This window comes from Dipodomys merriami, unplaced genomic scaffold (genome assembly GCF_024711535.1).
Source record: "Dipodomys merriami isolate MVZ:Mamm:240054 unplaced genomic scaffold, mDipMer1.0.p SCAF_2, whole genome shotgun sequence".
In the NCBI taxonomy this organism is placed as follows: domain Eukaryota; kingdom Metazoa; phylum Chordata; class Mammalia; order Rodentia; family Heteromyidae; genus Dipodomys; species Dipodomys merriami.
This window is the reverse complement of record NW_027203381.1, coordinates 59990214-60006587: the sequence shown is the minus strand read 5'-3', so window position 1 is coordinate 60006587 and position 16374 is coordinate 59990214. Positions and strand designations below refer to the sequence as shown.

Sequence of the window (16374 nt, the reverse complement as noted above, 5' to 3'; positions counted from 1 at the left end):
ATTCACCTCTGAGGAGCTATATTATATTGAAGGAATGGTTCAATGTGCCTGACTCACCACTCCCAACACACCAGTACACACACGTGCATGCGCGCGTGCGTGTGTGTGCACACACACACACATACACACAGCACAAGGACAGAGCTGTGTTCCTATGACATCCTCACTCAGTTAGTTTATCTCAGTAAACTCAGCCTCTGGTCCCAAAAGGACTGAACAGATTCTACTTTACAGACTGATGGAAACTGGATAAGTGAAAAAAAAAATCAATCATGGCCATAAATCAATCTGGGTTTGGAAAAGTAGTGCTACAAAGAGTCACAAAGGTGTATTGAGCATTTACTGTGTGTTCTCCACTCTGGCAGGTTTTGTATAATCTAGTCCTCACGGCAATCCTACAGACAACATTGTCCCCATCATCCCCATTTTACAGAAGAGATTAATGATTCATACATGTAGAATGAGGACAGGAAAAGCTTCTCTCCTACCTTGGACGCAGGGTCCTTGCTCTCTACTTCCTAGCACAAGACTAGTGGGATACTGGTAGCTCACGCCTGCAATCCTAGCTACTCAGGAGGCTGAGATCTAAGGATCGTGGTTCAAAGCCAGCCCGAGCAGGAAAGTCCGTGAGACTCCTATCTCCAATTAACCACCAGAAAACTAGGAGTGGTGCTGTGGCTCAAGTGGTAGAGCGCTCGCTTGTGGTAGAGTGCTCGCTTTGAGCTGAAGAGCTGAGAGACAGCGCTCAGGCCCAGAGTTCAAGCCCCATGACTGACAAAAAAAAAAAAGACTGTGCTCATGGATCCCTGCTTCCCCAAATGTTGGGACACTTGCACCTGTAGACCATCCTCATCTGTGCCTCTTTGGAGAATGGTAGTGGTTAAAGAAGAAAGGAAGAGAAGGAGGAAGGGAGAGAGGAAGGAAGGGAGAGAAGAAGGAAGGAAGGGAAAGAGGGAAGGAAGAAAGGAAGGAAGGAAGGAAGGAAGGAAGGAAGGAAGGAAGGAAGGAAGGAAGGAAGGAAGGAGGGAGGGAGGGATGGAGGAAGGGAAGGAGGAAGGAAAGAGGGGAAAATGAATCATTCCCTATATTTACACAAGAATCATACTTTATATTTACAGGAAGTTTGAAAATTACTGTATTTCTAGGTTTTTGGTGTTTTTAAAAACTACTTTTGACTACATTGAAGGCATTTATAATCTCTATTTTCTGAGGGAGTGAACAGTGACTCAGATTAAGGCACTTGCCTTACTTGTGTTCCTTTTCTATGGCTGCAACAGAAGACAGAGACATTCCTAGGCCCCAGTCAGGTTCTGAGAGTGTGAAGGTGACAGATTTTGAACAAGTTCTGTGGCTCCTCTGCTCTGAGCTGCTTTATCCTCCCACACCTTCAGCCTCCATGGAGGGAGGGTACATCTTTCCCAAGCTCTCCCTTGGGGCTGCTTCCATTGACTTCTGCAGACTCACCCCTCTTCTTGCTGTAAGGCCATCCTCTCTTTGGACTCTTCCCAGCTTTGTTTGCCCAGCAGGAGTGCTGTATCTTTGAACTCCTGCCAATCAGAAGTCACTGATGCCTTGGTGCTCAGGGGACTCCTGAAGCATGGGCTTCATTGTTGATTTTGCCAGACTTCATGTCCTTTTTCCTGTAGTAACCAGAGTATGTAACTCACTAGCATTTACTGAAGACCTATAACACACCAGGCCCAGTTTCCCCATTGGTAGATATAATCAGTCTGCATTTGTGTTTTGGAAGAGGGAACGGAAGCTTAAAGATCTACTGAAGGAGTCCAGATAAGGATTGGAGCCCTTGGTGTTGAGTTGATGAACTGACTGTAGCCTCTGCACCACCCCCTCCATCTTCACACTACTGAAAGCAACACGGTGGGGAGGGCTCAAAATATAGTGTATGATGGCTCACCAACACTCCTTATCAGAAATGGAAATTCCACCCCCTCACCACATACTGATTCACATTCTGACTCAGGAGATCTAGGCAGGATCTGGAAATTTGCAGAGTGTGTGTGTGTGTGTGTGTGTGTGTGTGTGTGTGTGTGTGTGTGTGTGTGCGCGCGTGCGCGTGCGTGCACACGTGCGCATGCATGTGCACCAGCACTAGAATTTAAACTCAAAGCCTGTACATTGTCTCTTGGCTTTAACTCTCAAGGCTAGCACTCTACCACACTCTACCACAGCTCCACTTCTGGCTTTTGGGTGGTTAATTGGAGATAAGAATCTCATGGACTTTTCCTGCCTGGGCTGGCTTCAAACTGTGATCCTCAGATCTCAACCTCCTGAGTAGCTAAGATTATGAGCATGAGCCTTTCGCACTTGGTAGAAATTGAATTTTGAATGATTGTTAAGATCATTCTGATGCAAACAGTGATAAGCATGTCCTCCGGAAGACTACCAATCAGACATGACTGGGGCCCTGGTGCTCAGGGAACTCTTGGACATGGGCATCCATCATCAGTTTTTGCCTTTTCTTTGAAGAACTTGGAATGCTTCCATTGATACAGTTCATTAGAGTAAAGAAGAATGGTCAGCCAGGCCCTGGTGGCTCATGCCTGTAATCATAGCTACTCTGGAGGCTAAGATCTGAGGATTGCTGTTCAAAGCCAGCCCTGGTAGAAAAGTTCGTGAGCCTCTTATCTCCAATAAGCCACTAGAAAACCAGAAGTGGTGCTGAAGCTCAAGCAGTAGAGCACTCGCCTTGAGCTGAAGAGCGCAGAGACAGCACCCAGGCCCAGAGTTCTAGCCCCACAACCAACAAAAAAAAAAAAAAAAAAGAAAAAAAAAAGAAAAGAAAAGAAAGAAAGAAGAATGGTCAATGAAAGTGGCTCTTTGGACACAGAAATCAGAACGGAAATAAATGAAAGTGAAGGGAGCTATGGAGACGTAGACCTGTAAGCAACCAGCCAGGGGTAGGCACTGCTCAGTAGCAGACCTGGCTAGCCTGCGTGCTAGTGCGCCAGTGGCAGGTCACAACCAGGGTTTCCTTCAGAATCTTTAGCACCAACCTTCCCTGTCTTACTTAATACACTCAGCTCTGCCTCACCAAAGTGATAAAAAAAAATTCCCAACATCTGTCTGTCTCTATGGCATGCCCTTCATGAGACTTTTACCGTTTCAGTATTTGATGGACAATACCCCTCAATTAGCTTAGTATCAAATCTAAGAGCTGAAAATCAAGGTTCCAATTCATTCTTGCAGTGGAAGACAAGGAGGGAAAGAGAATGGTCAGTTAATAGCTCCCCAAGGAAATACTTATAAACAGATTCCCCATTGCCCTCGGTGGTCGGGAATCATGTGTGTTCTTTGTCTATCTCAGGCTGATTTAAAATATTACAATCTAGTCACCTTTCAAGCTATAAAGAACTTCACAATATCCTCCTGCTTTTTTTTTTCCATCTACCCTTAGCTTGTGCATGTTTAATATGATATTGCAGATGAGTGAGAAACTAGGACTGTTTTTATCTCATTGGTGTGCCCTTAGCTTTCTCTCAATAAAATGTTTGCAGGTGTTGTGTGCTTGCTCTTTAAAAGGTGGAAAGAAAACCTTGAGAAAACAAGTAACCAAAATGGCAACCCTGCCAGAGTCTGGGGCTGACATTTGCAGAAGGTCTTGCTCCCTGTTTGACTTCCTCACCTTTGTAAGAAAGGAAGGAGATGTGTAAACCCACCCAGTTCTACCTCCTTACAATGATTAAATAAACTCAGATTACTTTAGCAAAGAGATCTCTGCAAAGTCTTTGTCACTTCCTGAAGAGTGTGGAATGCCTCCATTGACACTAAGTAGCCACCACTTGGAATTTATACAGACCATGGCAGTGACACCTCTATGATGCCCCTGCATGCTGTGGATCAGAATTTGTCCTGATGAGTTCACTTAAGCCCTTTGGTGCCAACAGAACCTATTCAATGGATAGAGGGTTAAATAAGACAGACGGTCCTGGGCTATCCAGAGAGTGACTATGGCCTAACTGCCACCACATCCCCAGCCATGTGCCAGCTTCCCATCCCTGAAGACTTAAGATACTCAGCCTTATCATTCCTTCTCATTGAGAATATCCACTGTCAAGAGATTTGAAACATAGTCATCCAAGACATCACTTCCTCTGACTTCTCTGGCTTCTTCCTCCCTGCTCTCTATTTTTAGATGAGCACAAATGTCAGGATGGCCAGGTATCAGTGACAGGAAGTGTGGGACTACAGAATAATTCCTGGAGAATGTGTAACTCTGAACAGGCTCTGCTTTCACTGAGCCTTAATGGGATGTGTGAACAGCTAATCCCTCCATTCAATGAAATCTATTTTAGATGCCAAGGGGAGTCCAGGGGATGCCAAGGAAAGGCCACACACTGTCATATTCACCCGGGCACCATTTTCTGTCTTATAGATTGTTGTTCAAGTTCACCAGCTTTGTTTTCTACAATGACAAGCCTTCTCCCTGTTAGGGAATAGGTCAACATCACTTGTTGGTTATCTACAATGAGCAAATCTCAATCATCTGACCTATTATCTCCTTTCTGTCCTTTTCAGAAGTCTCCCAAATGACTTTGCCCTTACCCAACATGGCAGTTATGAGCTACATGTGGCTGTTGTGTATTTGAAATAGACTAAAGTAGGTGTGTGCATTCTAGGTGTAATACACATCCAATTTCAAAAAACATACAGTGTGAAGAAAATAAAATGCCAAAGATATTTTATAATGATTGTACATTGAGATGAAAATATTTGGAACATATTGTATTAATTAAAATATTTAATGAAAAATAGCTGGAAAGTGGTGGTGGCTCACATTGTAATCCTAGCTATTCAGGTAGCTGAGATCTGAGGATTGTATTTTGAAGACAGCCTAGGCAGGAAAGTCCATGAGCCTCTTATCTCCAATTAACTGCCCCCAAACTGGAAGTGGAGCTGTGGCTCAAAGTGGTAGGGTGCTAGTCTTGAGTAATAAAAACTCTAGAACAAGATCCAGGCAAGCCCCACTACTACCAAAAACAACAACAACAATAATAAGATCTGTGTTTTTTTACTAAAAACTTTTAAGTTATATATGTGGCATGTACTATAACTCTATTGGACAACACTGCCCTAGAAATTCAAAAATCTCAAAGTCCAAATAACAGCTGTTGCGTGTATTTGAAAAGGACCCCAAATCTTTCATCCAACAATGTGCTTGCAGTTTGGGTTCAGAGCGGCCATCATGGCTTCCCCTGAGTCTGCACTTTCCATCGCTTCAAAAGTGTTTTATTTATTTATTTGTTTATTTATTTTTTGCTGTAATCATCACCAACAAAAGGACCAGAACTGCTCATAGCTCTGGTTTCTAAATTTCAAATGGAATCACTACAGATTATAAGTATGTTGAGGTTCGTACACAAGACAGTGAAGAGAAGGAAGAATCTTGATTCTTTTCCATCCCCAGGTAGACAAATGTGGTCAGAGTCTTTGTCATTGCCGCTTTTCAGTGAGAGCTCAGCACTCCCCTGCCATTTTGTGTATTTGCCAAGGGATCACATTTCACTTCATCAAATCAGGAACTACATGCTAAACTAATAGAAAAAGAAGCCTTGGGAGACCTAGTGATGGAAAAAACAAGGACAATCAGATGAGAGAGAGAGAGAGAGAGAGAGAGAGAGAGAGAGAGAGAGAGAGAGAGAGAGAGAGAGAGAGAGTGCTGTCTCTGCCAATATCCCAGAGAATGGAAACCAGTACTGTGGGCTCCGTGGGAAGGTGGTGAAATATAAATCATGCCAAGCAGTATGTGATGGCTTTTTTCCTTTTGTTTCTGATAGAATAAAATCAGTGTTTCAGAGTGAAGTAGGGAGGTAGGTCTGGATGCACCATATTGGCCACATGGTTAATGGTAAGGTCTGGCATCTTGTCTTCATGGTGAGAGAAGGGAAAGTCCTGCTTCCCAGGTGATGGGCACACCTGAATTCCTAGTGGAAGGAAGTCCCACCCCCAGGTGATGGGTGTGCCTGAATTCCTGGAGGCAGGAGCTGGCATCTTGCTGGTAGGCTACTAAAACTGTCAGTCCAGTGCCTGGGACTGGGAATTTCCTGTGACCCTGCCCTGACCCTATTTAGGCCCAGACCAGCACAGGTCCCATTACACCATGCCAAATGTCTCCCTGTTCAAGTCCTGTCTCCTGTCTCTTGGCTCTTCTCCAGTCACCATGGTGTCCCTATTCGGCTCTCCATTGGAGCTGAATCAGTTTGTTGGCATTGTTTTTGTTCTTTCTTTCCTCTCTGGCCTGTTTCCTAACAGTATTAAGTGTATCTATGGGCTGCTCTTAGTTCTGAGACACCAAGTCCAGGACAGGGCAGTTGTTTCCAGCTAATAAAGACTCCTTTGTCACCTTTGAACATGCCTCTGTGGACTTCTCCACTCTGAGGTTATTTCAAGAGGAACATAGTAGATGGAATGTTTTCTTCAATTGTAGAGAAGCATTTGACAAATGTAACATGAATCTTACTGAGCCCGTTCACTGAGACTGGCTGAAAGAGAAGGGGTGGGGCACAGTCAGGGAGCCGGAATTGCTGCTGTCTGGAGAAAGTGCCTGCTGTGTAGGTGCAGGGGTGGAGAGAGAGGGAACACTCCCTGGGCCCACTGAAGGAAGACTCCCTAAGTATACAAGGAAACTTCTTCACACCTTCAGCTCTCCAGGTGTCTTTTTTTTGCCAGTCCTGGGGCTTGAACTCAGAGCCTGAGCATTGTCCCTGAGCTTGTTTTTGCTCAAGGCTAACACTCTACCACTTGAGCCACAGCTCCACTTTCCAGCTTTTTCTGTTTACATGATACTGAGGAATTGAACCCAGGGTTTCACACATGGTAGGCAAGCACTATACCACTAAGCCCCCTTCCCAGCCCCTCCCTGGGCCTTAAAAAATAAAAAATAAATTAGTAGCTGATATTTAGCTATTAAATTCCCAAGACATTATTTCACCAAATGGTATTCGCCAACCACAAGATAAACCTACTTTCTTGACTTACTCTCCCAAATTTCAAATGGTAGCTGCTGGCTTCGGTCACTTCTACTAACGGTAATTCCACCAGACAGAGTACATGCTTCTTTGCTGCACTAAGTGTGTGTGTATGGTGTGTGTGTGTGGTGTGTGTGTGTGTGTGTGTGTGTGTGTGTGTGTGTCCGCACATGTAGCAGTACTGGGGCTTGAACTGAGGCCCTCATGTTGTCTTTTGGCTTCTTCACTCAAGGCTGGCACTCTGCCACTTGAGCCATACCACTGCTTCTGGCTCTTTGCTGGTTAATTTGAGAAAAGTTTCAGGGCTAGCTTTGAATCTGCTATGAGCAGATTTTTTTTCCCACTCAGCATTCAGAAATAATCTTTTGAAAAGTTTTCCTGATGAAGAAATAGACTATATATTAGCTGAAAAGTTACTGCCTGAAATTTTGGGCATTTTTTTTTTTGCCACATATTCCAGCAAATTGGTTTCTATTTTTTTTTTGGGTTGTTGTTGTTGTTCCTTAAACAAATCTGAATCAGCTCCTTTGTTTCTAGGTCATCTCCAACTCCAGCCCAATTAGGCTGCTTCTTTCTGACACCCAGCACCTGTGCCCAATGTGCTGGCATAGGGCTTATATGACAAGGGAGTGGTACAAATTCTTCTGTTGGAAAAATGCAACCATTACAAAAGGTAGAAGACCAGGTTTGAGGAGGAAGATTGGGTTCAATTTTAGGTTTGGAGCTCAGAGTTGATTCTGGAGCTAGACAGTTCAGGCAAAAGGATGGAAAGCTGGGAAATGGTATCATGAGAGTCATCCATCCTCACAATGAGATCTGGCCAATGGTACAGTCAAGGAAGTGTCAATAAGAGGACAGCAAAGCATCATGGATGTGGTTTGAGACTATTTACCATGGAAGCAGGCTTGAATGGAATGATCAAGATGCAGAAACATTTAATATGTTTTTAAATAGTCAACTAGGGGGCTGGGAAGGTGGCTCAGTGGTACAGTGCTTGCCTTGCATGCATGAGGTCCTGGGTTCGATTCCTTAGCACCACATAAGCAGAAAAATCCGGAAGTGGCACTGTGGCTCAAGCGGTAGAGTGCTAGCCTTGAGCTGAAGATCTGAGGAACAGTGCCCAGGTCCAGAGTTTAAGCCCACAACTGGAAGAAAAAAAAAAAATAGTCAACTAGGGATGTTATCCAATGTTACTAGTTATTTCTGCTGATAAGAATAAGACTTAATGCCAGGCGCTGGTGGCTCACGCCTGTAATCCTAGCTACTCAGGAGGCTGAGATCTGAGGATCGTGGTTCAAAGCCAGCCCGGGCAGGAAAGACCGTGAGACTCCTATCTCCAATAAACCATCAGAAAACCGGAAGTGGCGCTGTAGCTCAAGTGGTAGAGCGCTCGCCTTGAGCTGAAGAGCTGAGGGACAGCGCCCAGGCCCAGAGTTCAAGCCCCACGACCGACAAAAAAAAAAAAAGAATAAGACTTAATATATAATAACATCTGCCAGCATCAGCTTTCTGACTTTTGCCAATATACTATAGCTGTGTAAGATATTGTTGTTGAGGGTAGCTGAGTGAAAGGAATGTAGGAACTCTACTACTTCTGCAACTTCTTGGAAGCCAAAATATTCTGAAAGAAAAAGGATTTTTAATTAACATGACACAGTAAGACATTTTCAAAGATTCATATCCTGTCTCATGTTCACACACAGGCTACTGCTATTTACCTGCTCAGAGACTCTCTTCTCCTCCAAGGACAGGGGTTCCCCTTCCCTCCCCCCTGCCCCCATGAACTATCTGCTTCTCCCTGGGCCTGGGATGTGATGTTGGCAGCCATGGCTCTGTAGACAACCAGAGCAGGCTCTGTGAGTACTGATGGCACCAGTTTCTTGCCTTTGAGGTGATGTCCAGCTCAGAGCCCAGGGCTGTGACATGGAGCCTGCTCTGTGACCTGGAGAATTTGTATAAATGCGTCCCTCCCGTCCACATTGCCTGGCCACAGCCACTGATCAGGCCCTCTGCTCTCTTGTCTTTGTGCAGGATGCTTCCATTGCGCACAGATTCCACATGATGAGAGAGAAACACCCCGAAAAATTCAACAGCAGGTAAGAGGGCTGCATGCCCGCTGTCCTGCAGCCCCACGGCTGCGAGCAGCCAGCCAGGTTTCACCTGCTGCCACGGAAATGTTCTTGGCCCAGGCCACCCTGGAACTTTGCTTTCCTGCCACATCTCCGGAAGGAGAGTTTCCATTTCAAAAAAAAAAAAAAATCAGAAACCTGCCATAGCCTGGATGCCTGTCCCCAGCCAGAGGATCTGTGCACGGGGAGGGATTTGGAAGTGAGAGAGGGCGGGTGAGTCCACTTGTGGGTGGCAAGGAGCCTGCTATTAGCTCAGTGGAACCCCCTTCTGGGGCTCAGCTGCTTCCTTCAATGCTTCACCACCACCACCCCCCCCCCCCGCCCCATCCGGACCTTTCTTCTGCAGATGGACAGGGAGGGTGGAAAGGAGTCAACGTTGTTTGACCTCAAGATCAAGCTGGGGCAGTTATGGGACTTGGGCCAGGAGGACTGTAGGTATTGCCACTGCCTTCCCCAACAGCAGAGGGCAGTAACAGAGAGGCCTTGGCATAGGCAGTAGCCCTGAGACCACCCAGGCCCTGCCTCAGCTGGGCCATCTATCCAAATAGCAAAGGAAAGAGAAAACCAAATGACATGAAACCCTTCTGGAAAGCCAGAGGGAATATACTAGAGCTGAATTGTGACTCACATAGAGATACTGGGATTGTCGGTTTTTCTTTCTCCCTACTTCCTCCTTTCTCTTTCTTAGCCTTGGCTAATTTCTCTCCTTTCCCTTTCCTCTTTGTTGTACAATTTCTGTGGGACCACTGGATTCCACTCCCAGCCTCAGGCAGGTGAAGAGGAGTGTGGGTAATAGTTTGGGTTTGATCTTTAAACCTGAAGAGATATGACTTGATTTAGCCCACAGAGCTAGAGGTGAGAGTGTTGTCTGAAGACATTCTTGTAGGACCTAGAACCTCCCAGAGGGCAGGCATATTTTTTTCTTCATCTGCTCTGGCCCCTTAGACTGGGATGGTAAGCAAGAAGAAGAAAGTCTTGTTAAGGATCAGAACAACCTCAGGAAGAGTAATAGAGAATGATAGAAGCTGAACTAACTTTACTCGGGTGTGCATTCTTTCTGAGCACATCCCTTCTTGCTCCCTCTCACAAACAAATCTAATACACTTACTACACAGCATTCCTCCAGTCTCTAAGGACAATACCACTGCTTGCAATTCCATTCATTCTTTCAGTCCTTCTACTTTTTAAAAAGTCTCCTTTTCCACTCATTTTAGATTTCTAAGGTTTCCATTTACACACATGCACATGTGTCTGTGGAGATGGACCTATGCTTATAAAATCGGTGCCTGCTATTTATTTAGGCATTCAGCAAAAGCTTTTGAAAACATACTACACACTAGACACTGTTCCCTAGGGGTTTGGGAGAGAGACTAGGGTAAGGCACTCAAGCCCACTGGTGGAAATGGCTGGAAAGCAGGTGGGCATGACAGCCTGTGTAAAATGAGGTGGAGAGAGGGAGGCGACCTAAAGTGATATCAAGCTAACAGCATAGAACTTGTCATGGAGGACTACCTGATGGCAGATGTGCTCCATCCAAGACAGAAAACAAGAATGTAATTTCCAGGTTGATAAAAAGAGAAAGGCAACCCCAATGTGAAGGAACTAAATATACAGAAAGATACACACAAAAAAAGTAATAACATAATACACTTGGGGAAAAATAAACCACTCAGTATGTCTGTCTTCTAGTCTTGGCATGGGAAAGAAGCCAAATCTTTGTGCTTTGTAGAGAACAAGGAATCAAAGAGGGGAAGAAATTTCTCCATATTCCCCAAAGCAATAAATAAGTGAATATATGACATGAATAGAACAATTGTCAATTATCCACATGATTAAGTACAATTAAAAAGATGCATCTTTCTAAAAAAAAAAAAAAGGGTAGCGTGTATTTTAAAGCAAAGTATGAATGACTTCACTGTGGTCAGTATAACTCCCTTGAGTACATTTGTAGATCAGATTCATGCTTCACTCTTTACCTAGTTTTCAGGTCACCTAGAATGCCAGGCATCTGAAATTGAATTTAAATCCATGTGCTTGCCCAAGAAAGGAAGGCATAAGAGAAATACTTCCCAAGATTACCAAACCTTTCCTACCAATAACTTTCCATCTTTGCCACTTCTATCTTGCCTGCTTGCCTGTGTCCAAAATACTCAGGGGTGCTCAATTTGTCCACAGAGAGGCAGGCAAGCAGCCATTTTTCCAGCCTTCCTTATTTAGCATTGGAGATGGTTTTAAATAGGCAGGTGGCTGTTGCCATGGTTACCCCATTACACCAACAGCTAAACTTAGGAAGGGCCACAAGGGATAGGAACAAAGCTTGATACCTAGGATTTGGAAATGTAAACGATATTATCAAACAAGACTTCATTTTACCTAGCTGAACTTAGGTTTCCCACAGAGGAGTGACTGCTTGGCTGGAAGTTTTTAGCCTTACTGCCTGGGACAATGCTCAGAGCCAACCCTGAGGTTAAATATAGGGAGTTGTAATTGTTCTGTTTGTTTTGTTTTCAGCAAGGGAGTATAGTTAGTGAAGGTTAGACCTTAGAAAACCATTTTTCTGGGCTACTCTAGTAAGAATTCTTCACCCAAGCATCTCAGACATGGAATGTATTTTTCAGGAGAGAATATTTATAACTATCAGAAGTTTCTTAAAGGCATTCAAAGACTCCATATGGTCAAAAGTCACAGTGCTGAGCCTCTTTAGGTCCTAACCAGCATCAAATTGTGACTACAGGGCTGGGATGGAACTCAGTGGCAAATCACCTGCCTAACAAGTGCAGCATCCTGGGCTCAATCTCCAGTACTAAAAAAATTAATTAACTGGTTAATTAATTTTTTAGTATTGGCGATTAATTAATTGATTAATTTTAAAAAACTACAACAAATTGTGACACACACACCCCTTTTGGGGTTTCAGTAGATTCCTCCCCAGGTTGCTGCCTGGTAAAGTGTTTAGTTACACAAAAATAAATTATTCCCTGATGGAAGGTGGCAAGGTGAACCATGAGGCTAGAACTATTTTGGGACCCTTCATCTGCCTACACAGTGATAGACTCGTTATTAATTCCTAGATAAGCTGGTTGCTAATTCTTGGATTAATAATATTGTGAAAGTCATCATCTCATTGTCAGCATATTAGACAGAAGAAAGAGTCTCAACTGAGATTCTAACATGATCTTGAGTGTTATAAAGAAGGGTAAACGAGACATGGTTCCTGCCTTCGAGAAATTCATAGTCTAGCAAAGAAATAAAAATAATCCTTAACATTTTTTCTGCAAAATTATCTTAGTATGCAAGGAAGTTACATTTAGTAATTCACTGAGTATGTAGGAAGTTATACAGTATTATCTGAACATTTGGGAGGGTGCTGGCACTTGCACTCGGGGCCTTGTACTTGCTAGACAGACACTCTACTGTTGAGACATGCCTCCAGCTCCCATTTACACTGCTTATTTTAAGACAGGGTCTTACTTCCTTTCTAGGCACATGTCTAGACTGGTATCTGCCTACTTTAGCCTTCCTATTGTAGCTGGGATGACAGGGACATGACACTGTACCCAACTTCTTCAGACTTACCTGTGGCTGGCCTAGAGCCATGATCTTCCCGATCTCCACTTCCTAAGATCATGGGCTTACACCATGGGGGGGGGGGTCTCTCATTTGCTGGTCTTCAACTGCAGACCTCTCATTTTGAGCCTTTTAAGCTAGTATTACAACACCAGTGTCCCAAACATCACAAATGAATTGCTTTTGAGTATAAAAACCAAAACTAAGGCTGCCAAGCTAAGAACTATTATCCATTTTTGAGCTCCTACTAAATGCCAGATAGCAAACAAGATTTCTTTAATCCATTAAATTGTTTAAATCACAATACCAACTTTTAAAAGGTAAATATTGGTATTCTTGTGTTACAGATAAGGGAACTGAGGCTGGGAAAAAATAAGTCACCTCACTGAGGTCAGAGACTATCTTTTAAGCAGTGAGGCTGATTTGGTTCCTGACCTACCTCAACTCCTGTTCAAGCTCTCTCTGCTACACCTGCTGTCTCTCCCAGGTTTCACTTGGCAAACATCTAGTATACTCCAGGCCCTCCAATAGGTACTTTATGCACGATTCCACTCAATGTTGATTATAACATGGAAGAGTAAGCGCTGCTGTCCTCATTTTAGAGATGGAGACGCTGAGGCTAAGGAGGAGGGAGCCATTGTGGGCTTAGTGGCTTTTGCGAATAGTCTCTGCAGGAAAACGCTTGCTGAGTTCAGAAGCAATAGATCATAAGTCACTCAACTCATGCATATCTCATATGGCATGAGCCTTCTCCTTATGTCAGTGTCCATCACAAGAAGCAAGGATGGATGTGTGATTCAAGTGGTAGAATACTTGCTGAGGCCCCTGAGCTCAATCCGCAGTACAAACAATCCCCAAACAAAATTAATCAAATGAACAAGAGAGAGAGAGAGAGGGAGGGAGGGAGGGAGGGAGGGAGAGAGGGAGGGAGGGAGGAGGAGGAAGAGGAAGAAGGGGAAGAAGAGGAAGAGGAAGAAGAGGAAGAGGAGGAGGAGGAAGAGGAGGAAGAAGAGGAGGAAGAAGAAAAGGAGGAGGAGGAGGAGGAAGAAGAGGAGGAGGTGGTGGCTGCGGCAGTAGCAAAACTGGTTATATGATTTGTGTGACCCAGAGAAAATTTAAATATATAACCCCATGTTCAAAAGGTATTCAGCATTTCAAATTGATGGCAAAGCATTAAACTAAGTACAGAGCCCTTAAGAACAGGGTCCAGAGTAACCATGCAGATCTAACTTATGAACTGGCAACAGAGAGGATTAATTTATTGTTGGGGGTGCCAGTCTTGAGGCTTGAACTCAGGGCCTGAGTGCTGTCCCTGAGCCTTTCTGATCTAGGTTAGCACTCTACCACTTAAGCTCCACTTCTAGCTGGTTAATTGGTGATAAGAATCCCATGGACTTTCCTTCCTGAGGTTGGCTTTAAACCATGATCCTCATATCTCAGCCTCCTGAGTAGCTAGGATTACAGGTGTGAGCCACCAGTGCCCAGCTCAGAGAGGATTATTTTTGTTTTAAGGCACATCTGCCCAGGCTTGAAAGTGAAGAAATAGGAAAATGGAACAAAGGGAGTTTCAGGTAGGGGAGGGAAGGGATTATCAGTCTGTCAAAGGACCAGTGGTTTATACTAACAGAGGAGACAAGGCTGTCATGAGTCCCCCAGATACTCAAGAGCCCAGCCCCTCCGTGACATTCCAGATTGGCTCTGAAGGGTTTGATACATATGGAATCTATCCCCAAAAGCTACAGAATCCCAGTGTCACTGAGCAGTTAGGAAAGGAAGTGGAGCTGTGGAGGTTCATATTGTTCGTCAGAAAATCAGAGCACTTGGGGAATGTGTCATTCCAAACTTGTTGAGTGTCATTCACTTGAGCATGGCCCTCAGCACTTGAGAATGAAGCAAGTTATTTCCTGTCAACCCTTCAAAGACACCGAAACACTGCTTATTCCTGCCAAAAACTGACCACTTTTCCCCCACAGCCCTTGGGTAATACATAGGTTCTAGGGTGCTAACTTTCTGGGATCCAGGCCTAGGAAGTAGTAGAGGGGTTCCTCAGAAATGTAGCTTGAGTCCCTAGGAGATTGGAAATACATCTTGCAAAGAACTAATTACTTAGTAGATATTTATAGCAGAAGACATCAGGGTATAGCCCAAGCTGGCATCAAAGTTTGGCTCTGACACTTACTTGCTGTGTGACCTTGGACAAGTAGAGTTAATCTTTTTAAACCTTTGCTTCCTCCCTTGAAATTTTTGCAAGGTTGCTCTTCGCATGTAAGGAAATAAAACGTCAAGTTCAAGTCACTGAGTAGGTTCTCAACAGATATTGGTTGCTAAATAGCATTGAATAACAAACATGAGGGAAACATTGCTTTTGATCACGGATTCCGCATTGAAAATCAGTCTTTTTCAATGGTGTGGCAAATGGGATTCAGTTCTTACAAGATCTTGGCTCTGTCATCTTGGCCCTTAAGCTGAAAAGTTGGAGGACAACCAAAACTTGGAAGACACCAGCCATGATTCATCAAAGCCTTCTTGAAGGATGGGAAGACGGCGCCAGTTAGCCAGGGTTGAATTGGGCTGGATTTTCTAGGACTAGAGCTGTGGGGGGAAATTCTTTCCAAACCCCTCATGGAGCTAGGGGTTTGGATCTGAATACCAAAGGACTTAAGTCCAAAAGCTAAGTACGGGATGGAGGCCGGGCATCCCAGACCCCAGCTAAAATGGTACCTGTGAAGCAGTGGTAGTGAGTAGAGAGGGGGCAGGACAGATAACATGGGTTTTGTGAGTACTTACAGATTGCTAGCTGGGACCATGGAGTACACAGCTGCTGTGTAGGCAGGTGGTCTGGGCAGGGAGATGATGGAGCTGTGATTGCAATGATGCCCAATCACCCACCTCTCCTCGTCCCTACCCCCAACCTTAGCTTAATACAGGAGATCTGCGGTAAGAGGAACAACAGAAACTAGCAAACTCCAGACACACAGCTCTAACCATGAAAGGGCCTCTTTCTTCCATGCCAAAATGGTGTGTTCTGCAGCCCCAGTTTATAGCGGCTAACCATTTACATAAGATACTGTTATCTGACAATGAAGCCATTGGGAGTCATTCTTTCCAGGAACCTTGTGAAGTAACCCAATATTACAGCCCAGATGTTTGACTTTCCCAAAGCCAAAGGTTCAATAGCAGTAACCATGACAAGAGTAAAAGTTTTCATAGCTGGTGTTTTCATTCTGTGCCCTAAGTTGGGCTTTGCTTCTCTCCTCCTTCGATACTCAACACCACCCCCCTCCCAAAACACTATACTAGTTACCCAGCTGTGCAAATTATATATATACATGTATTATATATATATATATATATATACATATATATATATTTCCCCAAATAAGCTAAACAATTTTTTTTCAAATGATTGAGATTTGGAAAAGCTCTAAATGAAGTTGATTGTGGCATTTTCTGTTTTCATTCTTATCCTAAGGAGATTTCTGAAGGAAATGCAAACCTTATGCTTTGTGTTCAAGTCAGTTCTGACAGAGCAACTTAAATGTTTAGGCTTAAAAAAAAAAAAAAAAAAGAATTGTCAGCCAAGCTCTGGTGGCTCATGCCTGTAATCACAGCTACTCAAGAGACTGAGATCTGAGGAGCATAGCTGTCCAGGACAAGAAAATCTGTGAGGCTCTTCTCTCCATTTAATCAGC

General features: G+C 44.1%; 1 protein-coding gene across 2 annotated transcripts in view; it reads left to right on the top strand.

Moving 5' to 3' along the window:
• Dgkg (diacylglycerol kinase gamma) overlaps positions 1–16374 on the top strand; it is a 210750-nt gene that overhangs the window by 112357 nt on the left and 82019 nt on the right. For both annotated transcript variants that reach the window (XM_070029774.1, XM_070029773.1), the window contains one exon: positions 9018–9082. In XM_070029774.1, the coding sequence (XP_069885875.1) occupies positions 9018–9082 (65 nt within the window). The remainder of the gene's footprint in view (positions 1–9017; positions 9083–16374) is intronic.